The sequence below is a fragment of the Mastigoproctus giganteus genome, chromosome 11 (genome assembly GCF_048544385.1).
Source record: "Mastigoproctus giganteus isolate SK-2022 chromosome 11, ASM4854438v1, whole genome shotgun sequence".
NCBI lineage: Eukaryota > Metazoa > Arthropoda > Arachnida > Uropygi > Thelyphonidae > Mastigoproctus > Mastigoproctus giganteus.
Genome location: NC_143585.1, coordinates 120,551,324 through 120,560,045, shown reverse-complemented (window position 1 = coordinate 120,560,045; position 8,722 = coordinate 120,551,324). Strand labels below are relative to the sequence as shown.

Sequence of the window (8,722 nt, the reverse complement as noted above, 5' to 3'; positions counted from 1 at the left end):
TGAGGGACAGGATGGATGCCCTTGAAGGATTTAAATTGAGGGGCCCATCAAGCTCTCAGCTGCACACATCAATATCACGTAACACAACGGCAACCCCCAAGGCAGAATGCGCTGGTCCCAAAGGAACTAGTTGTTGTAGGTGACTATTGTCAGGGAAATGGGGAACATATTGTGCAAAAAGGATAGATGGAACAGGACCAGGGTATGTCTGCCAGGGGCAAAGGTTGATGACGTTGTAGGGCAGATATCATCCTTTAAGGGCACAAAGGGTGATATTGTTGTACACGTTGGCACTAATGATATTAAGAGTAGGAGACTGGCAGAATTACTTAACAAGTACAAGACAATGCTGAAAAAAAGCCGTGAGTTAGGGTTGAATTTTAAAGTGTCTGCAATTCTGCTCAGACACGATAGGAGGGAGTATATGATGAGAGCCTTATCAATCAATTCGGCCCTGGAGAGATTGTGCAAGGTTCAAGGGGTAGAATTTTTCTCAGCCTGGTCTGTACTTGTTAACAGGAGAGACTGCTTCTACAGGGATGGGATACACTTAAATAGAAAGGGTGCAAGAATATTTGCTGATGCTATCGAGGCAGAGTTAGGTGTGTTGAAAAACTGCTAGCTTGGGGGGATACACCGACTAATAGTAGCCGCTGGAGAGGTAAAAGTGATCTTGCACTACTTCTATTGAAATGCAATTTAGCAGCAGCCTGGAAAGCAAGGTAATGGGAATTCCCAGCACTGCTGGGAGTCATAGTGGAACAAGTAAATACATGGGCTGTGTTAGGGTAACTAAGAGTAGAAACAGGTGCATGTATACTTGCATGTACATCAATGCTAGGAGTATAGTTAATAAATTCGATGAGCTTGAAGTGCTAGTAAAGACATCAAAGGCAGATATTGTTGGGTTATCAGAGATATGGTGTCACACAGACATAAGCAGTGCAAAACTGGAATTTGGGGAGCACGTCTACAGAAAGGATAGACAGGACAGGAAGGGAGGAGGGGTTATGCTGTTAGTTAAGAAACACACAAAATCTAAGGAAGTGCATCAAGTTGATGTTGGTGGACAATGCAATGTTGAGTCTGTTTGGTGTGACATAAGCACTGGGAAAGGAAAAACGAGAGTAGGTGTGTGTGTTATAGGCCTAATGAATCTGATGAGTATAATGAGCATAACTTTCCCAGTGCTTATGTCACACCAAACAGACTCAACATTGCATTGTCCACCAACATCAACTTGATGCACTTCCTTAGATTTTGTGTGTTTCTTAACTAACAGCATAACCCCTCCTCCCTTCCTGTCCTGTCTATCCTTTCTGTAGACGTGCTCCCCAAATTCCAGTTTTGCACTGCTTATGTCTGTGTGACACCATATCTCTGATAACCCAACAATATCTGCCTTTGATGTCTTTACTAGCACTTCAAGCTCATCGAATTTATTAATTGTGCAGAGAAATAGTGGGCCAGTAAATTAGAGTGTCTTATAATGGGGGATTTTAATTTCCCGGATATTGACTGGAATTTGTGGGTTGGTCACTCACACACTAGCAAGGCTTTTGTCGATTTATTGGATGATTGTTTTCTACGGCAGCATGTTCGGGAGGCAACTAGAGGGAGTAATACTCTTGATCTGATTATCAGTAGTGATTCTTCATGCATCAAGAATCTGCAGATAAAGGAACCACTAGGTGGCAGTGATCACGGTGTGCTGAAGTGGGATTTACTCAAAGATGTAACTACCATCAAGGATAAAGGGAAGGGTTTTTGCTTTTGTAAAGGTGACTATGGTGACTATAGTCACCACTATAATGCTATAGTGGTGACTATAGCATTCAAAGAATTAATCTTGGAAGCTACTAGGCTTTTCATACCAACAAAGAAATATTGTTCAAGATTTAGGCCTAAATGGATGTCAGATGAACTAATTAGACATGTGACAGAGAAGACAAATGCATGGGATACATATAAATTAACATGTGACACATAAGCCTATTATAGATATAAGCTGGTCTGTAACCAAGTTACAAAGGAGGTTAGGCAGGCGAAGGCAGATTACGAGAAATCTTTGGCAAAGGATGCAAAGAAAAACAGCAAAGAGTTCTTTAGTTATGTAAACTCTAGAAGGAAGGGGATGAATCAGATTGGTCCACTTGATATCGATGGATAATTGATGATCCTGCTCAGGTAGCTAACAAACTAAATGAATATTTTGCATCGGCATTCACACATGAGGAGTTATTCAGGGAGTGGAATTCCAGCGGTGTATTCAACTCTGTCAGTCAGCTAGATAATCTTGTAATAACCAAACTGCAGGATGTCCTTCTGTCTGGCTGGTCCAGGATACCTGTAAAAGAACATGTTAAACGATCAACCCACTTAAGATCAATAGTAATCACAAAACAACGTTCAGGTGCTATATCAAAATCAAAGAGGGAAAAGCTATGAATAATGTGGAGGGAAAAATCAGATTCAGAAGCAAGTACTCCTGAGTCCAATGGCCATTCAAGCAAAAGCAAGGAGTATTTATGAAGATATTAAGTATAAGCACAGCGAACCCCAAGCCTAGTTCATGGCAAGCAATGGATGGTTTAATACATTCAAGCATTGTGCTGGTTTTCAAAACATTCAAGTATGCGGTGAAGTCACCAGTGCCAATTCTGCAGCTGCAGAGAAATTTTGTGATGTGTTGGAAAAGAACCCTTTGTAATTTTGTACACTTTTCTAATTTTTCCTGCATATGAGATTAAAAAAATTGAATAAATAATCCTATTTACGTGTTCGTTGAACATTTATTTTTTGCTTCAATCAAATCCAGTGCATATAGTTGCGAGTGCTGCATAAGCATTTAGGGAAATTCCGACTTACGTAAAATTCAACTTACGTAAAATTCAACTTACGTAGAGTCCTGCGGAACGCAGCCCTTACGTAAGTCGGGAAGTGGCTGTATATATCACTGAAAAGACCCCATGACCTGCTCTGATAGCCTGTTTGCACTGCTCGGAAAACTTCATATCTGATTGCATAATTAATATAACTGAAAATGAATTGCAAAATGTAAATTTAATGCAAAAATTAAAGAAAATTAAAGAAATGAACAGTGTGATTTAATTAAATTATGTTCATATTAAATCACCTACTAATAGTTAAAATTTTACTTTAAATAACGTAAAACACCTTAAAAATATGGTTACATTGTAAAAAAAAAGGGTTAAATATAGTTACACTTATATTTCTTTGGTTCTGTTTAATTCAGTCAGATATGAAGTTTTCTGAGCTGAACAGCTCATGGGATCTTGTCGATATATACAGGAATTTTTCTAGCAGGGAAATGGTGGTGATTATCTCTTTGTATAAGGCAATGATCAGGCCACACCTTGAGTACAGCATACAGGTCTGGAGGCCTCATTTTAGGAACGATGTAGAGCTGCTGAAACGAGTACAGAGAAGGGCAATGATATTGGTAGGGGTAACAAAGGGTTTCTCTTACCAAGAAAGATTTAAGTTCTGCAAATTCCAGTGTCTGGAGACTAGGCACCTCTGCAAGGTGATCTGATTGAAGTGTATAAGGCCGTGAACGTTTTGAGCAAGCTCAATGCTGATAAGATTCTTCCTCTTGCTCAGATCACCTGAGGGGGCATAAATTCAAATTGAGGAAAAGACAGTTGTAGAATTTATGTGCAGAAATTTGCCTTTAGCCAGATGGTGGTTGATTGCTGAAACAAACTTCCATCTATCATTGTGAAAGTTGATAACTTAAATAAATTCAAGAAAAAAATGGACAAACTTTTGGAGTGAATGGATGGGTGAAATTGGAAGGATATATATATATTTTTTTGGTTGATGCTGTATAAGCTTGTTTTCTTGCATCATATGCCTCTACTAATTCTAATAAGATTTTAGAATTACCATTGTAACACTTTCAAGAATTTGATGACAAAGCAAGATCTGAATAACAAATATGAAGAGTGGCTAGAAAGTTCCAAGCGTGGCAAAGCTAAGGCACAGCTGTCATTACCACCAATGACAAAGCTTCAATGAATTTAAATTTTGAATGAGCTTTGCATCATGTTTGTCTGTTGCTATAATGGTCTAAAGTTATATGTTTATTATGCTCTCATAATAAATTAAAATGGTTTTTGCTTCAAAAATGTAAAAACTTCTGAAAAATTTATGGTGCAGCATGTGAACTTAAATTTTAGTTAAATTGAAGGAACTCCAAACAAAAGAATAGAAGAAATTTATGGAAAGTCTGTGACATTGAAGGAAGAGAAAATTGTCATCATCACTTTTCAAAGTCAACTGAAAATATCCATGATAATTCAGCTGACTTTTGAAAAGTGATTATGACATTTTCTCTCCTTCACAAAAATGGTGAATGGACAGTGAGCTCTCTACAATAAGAAAAAAAAAAAAAAAAAAGACAAATATGACCAAGTCAAAATTAACTATGTTCATTTTTTTTACTCTGATAAAAAAAAAAAGTATTGTCCACTACTTAGACCAAACTGTCAACCAGACATTTTACCTTGTAGTTCTGAAGAATTTGAGGTAAAAGGTTATAGAAAGCTACATCCTGTGGCCAAACATGACAATGTGCTGGCTTTGTTGCATTATCAATGATGAAAATTTCCAAAGATCCTTCATTTGAAACATCCTTCTTCTGTAGCAGTATATCATATGCTTAGGGTTAAAATCAATATCAGTAAGCAATTTTAAGAAATGCTTCCAGTCATGACCTAAGAGAATGCCTTTATTTGGATATGGCCAAGGAAACTATTTTAAAGCGAACATAAGAAAATAATTGATAAGCTCAGTTTTAACTTTTGTAAAAAAAAAAAAAAAAAAAAAACTAACATGGCAAAGGCTTCACAGACTTTCTTGAGCTGCTGATTTTTTTTCCAATTTACATTTTATTTATTATATATATATATACTGAGTGATCGCTGAATTATGACCGCCCCTATGAAAACTGATTGCGACCCATCGACCACGTGAGGTACGAGAGTGTGGAGTTAGTTGACCTACGTAGCATAGTTAAGGTGTTAGTGGTTCAGTAGATAGTAAAATTCCAAGCATGAAGGAAGGTTTTATCGGACTTTGATAAAGGACAGATTGTGGGTGCTTGATGAGCTGGTGCCTCGATTTCCCAATGGCCAAACTGGTTGGGTGTTCGAGAGCCGCTGTAGTTAAAGTGTACCCGGACTGGCATTGAAATGGTCAAGCAATGACAAAACTGTAAAAGTTAGTGAAAGGTTGATGTTAGAGGCGAGTGCCAGGTCCAACGACTTGTACAGGCGAAGCACCATTGATTACCCAATACAACATGGGCTAAACCCGGAACAATATCTGGCATGACCATGCGTTACATGCTCGCACGTATGGGCAATACCTACGGCATCCTCTCCTAACCAAGGTTCATTGGCGTAAAAGACTCTCCTGGTGCAAAAAGCATGCAAGTAGGACGTTGGAAGAAGGTGTGCTGGTCAGATGAGTCATGTTATTTACTCCACACCGTGGATGGTCGTGTACAGATTTGGCGTCAACAACATGAGGCTCTTGATCCATCATGCATGCTATCAAAAGTGCAGGTGGTTGTATGGTGTGGGGCACGTTTCACTGGCAGGAACTTGGACCCTTGGTGCATGTGGAACAACGTATCAGTGGTCTCCGCTATCATCAACTGCTTGCTGACTGTACACTCCGCTATGTTACACTTTTTCCTGAATGGCGATGGTGTCTTCCAAGATGACATGCGCTGAGCCATTGGACACTTGATGTGCAGGAATAGTTTGAGGAACACAGTTCTGACTTCCAGCATATCGATTGGCCTCCGAACTCCCCCGATATTAATCCCATAGAGCACTTGTGGGACACTATGGAAAGGCATATCAGGTGTCTGGATACACCAATCACCTCCATACCTGCATTGCTGACCTCATTACACACAGCTTGGTTGGCCATTGCAGAACGCTTCCGACATCTTGTTGAATCAATGCCAAGTTGGACAGCTGCTGTTCTGAGCAAAAGGAGGACCTATGAAGTATTAAGTAGGGTGGTCATAATTCAGTGATCGCTCAGTGTGTGTGTGTGTGTGTATATATATATATTTATTTATTATTTTTTTTTTAATTTTGCAGACTTGATAGTAATTTTTCCTGCAAGAACCCTTTAATCCTCTTTATAGAATGCTAGGTTTCAAGGAACACAGTTTGAGAAACTACCCTAATATAAAAACCAGCAACTGTTATTAAATGATGATTTGCATTCACAAAGTATAGTTTATTAGAAATTGGACAAATATGAAAGACATGCAATTTTATAAAATGTAAAAACAACAATGCTTGTTGCAAGTACAACAAAATTGTACAAGTACATCAAAATGCTAGACACATGCTAATAGAAAATCTTTTTTTTTTTTTTTTTTGCCTTTAGCCTATGATAACAAGGAGGTAAGACCTGCTTTCAATTTAATACCTTTTAAAACATTGTTTTTTTTAACAAACATACTTTAAGATTTATTTCCATTACTCAAAATGGAACCTAGTGCTTTACTTTTAATCATTCAAACTCTTTATTATAAAAAAATGACACACTTAGATGATACTATAACAATGTTTATTATGAAATTATACAAGAGTAGCCACGTTACTAGGTACACTTTTTTTTTTTTACCCATCATGAAACAGAGTGCTCCTTCAGTAACAGCATCTGTATTACATGATTGTTAGTTTGTTATTTGGTTTTTAGCATTAGCAACTAAGGCCATATTGCTCCGGGGATATGCAGTGGTCATTCCCTGACCTTTCCGCATCCTCTGTATTTGGTGGTCACGGGCCCGAACCCCGGTCTAATCAAGAAGCATGTGCTACGCACTGCTGCTCCAGGCCACCTGGCTATGGAGGCACCTGTATTACATGATGTAAAGCAGGTAAACACAGGGATGCTGTATATATGAGAATAGATTTCAGTGACTTTGAATGTGGAAATGTAGATGACACCAGATGTGCCTGTGCAAGTATATCAGAAACCTCAACCCTGTTGCAGTTTTAACACGACTGTGCCTTGGATGTATTGAGATTGGTCCAGTAACCAAACATCCAACAAACTGTGATCCTGTGGTTAGAAACAGAGTGATACACAATGCCAGTGGAGGCTGACAAGAATTGTATGGGGTGTGGCCTGACCATTTCCTTTGTATAAGGCAATGGTCAGGCCACACCTTGATACTGTATAGAGATTTGGAGGCCTCATTTTAGTAAGGATGTAAAGTTGCCAGAATGAGTACAGAGAAGGGTAACAAGACTAGTAAGAGGAACAAAGGGATGTGCTTACAAAGAAAGGCTTAAGTTCTGAAAGTTGCAGCATCTGTGAGTGATCTGATCAAGGTGTATAAGGCCTTGAATGGTTTGAAAGGCTCAATATGGACGGGATACTTCCGTTTGCTCAGATTAAGAACCTGAGGGAGCATAGATTGAAATTGAGGAAATTCAAATTCAGTTGTAGAATAGATGTGTGGAAGTTTTCCTTTAGCCATCAGGTAGTTGATTGCTAGAACAGACTTCCATCTGTTGTTGTGGAAGTCGATAACTTAAATAAATCTAAGGCTGAACTAGACAAACATTTGGAGTGGCCAGATGGGTGAAATGGGAAGGGTTTTTTTTGGCCGATGTTGTGTAAGCTTGCTTTATTGCATCATATGTCTCAACTGATGCTAATAGAAAAGGCTACAATCAGGAAAATAATACTCCAGCACAAATAGTAGTAACCAATGAAGCATTGCAGAATGTGCACAACTCGTACCTTGTTACTGGGGGGGGGGGGTCAACAACTGAATTAGGTTGCTCTCCTGTCAGGAGGAAAAAAAAAAAGTACAGTTAAAATGGGCTCGGAAACACTAATACTGGGCAGTAAAGAATCAGAAAAACATTGCTAGGTTTGACAAATCCTGACTCTTGCAGTCACACTGGTGAGAGGAACAGAATATGGTGAAAAACAGAAAACAAGTCCATGGATTCATCCTGGCAGGTGATGTAATGGTGTGGGTAATGTTTCGGCCTAACAGGTGGCCACCCAGTCACCGGATATCAATCTAGTTGAGTTCTTGTGGGATGAGATGGAACAAGTTATTTGGAGTAGAGATTTGTAATCCAATTTCCAATGTCTGGAAAATAATTGAGTCAACACCATGATGACTGCAGGATTTTCTGAGAGCTAAAGGGATTGGGGACTATTAGCTATTTGGTAGATGTATATAAAAATTTTATTGAGAAAATGCTTCCACAGATTATTTAATTTTACTTTACTCACCTAACCTGTTTAATAATCTAACAGGTATGGTTTGCGTTAAATATACAAACCATAAAGAACAGCATTTTTGAAACACTAAATAATTTAAATGGGTCTCCAAAAAGTTCAAATAAAAATATTTTCCCAAAATATTTGCTAAAACATCTGGTGTACATTTTAATGATTAAAATATGTATATAGAAAAATTACTAGTTATAATTTTAAAGGCAAGCTGGAAGAAATTTCTAGCACTTTTAGGTGAGCCACATTATTAGACAGACTGAGAAATACTGATACAGAAATTATCACAGCAGATGTAAATTTTGCAAGTTAGTCTTGCTTCCCTTGAAGTTAAAAATGTGAGCATCATCTGTATCTCAGAATGAGATTGACAGAGAATTATACCACAAAAGTTTTTAAGAAGCAATATGAT

At 38.2% G+C, this 8,722-nt stretch overlaps 1 protein-coding gene across 1 annotated transcript in view; it reads right to left on the bottom strand.

Moving 5' to 3' along the window:
- Window positions 1-2,044: 2,044 nt before the first annotated feature.
- Window positions 2,045-8,722, bottom strand: part of LOC150078391 (transmembrane protein 230) — a 150,941-nt gene continuing 144,263 nt past the window's right edge. The window contains exon 5 of the mRNA XM_090384849.1: window positions 2,045-2,347. Coding sequence (XP_090240975.1) covers window positions 2,279-2,347 — 69 coding nt within the window. The 3' untranslated portion in view covers window positions 2,045-2,278. The remainder of the gene's footprint in view (window positions 2,348-8,722) is intronic.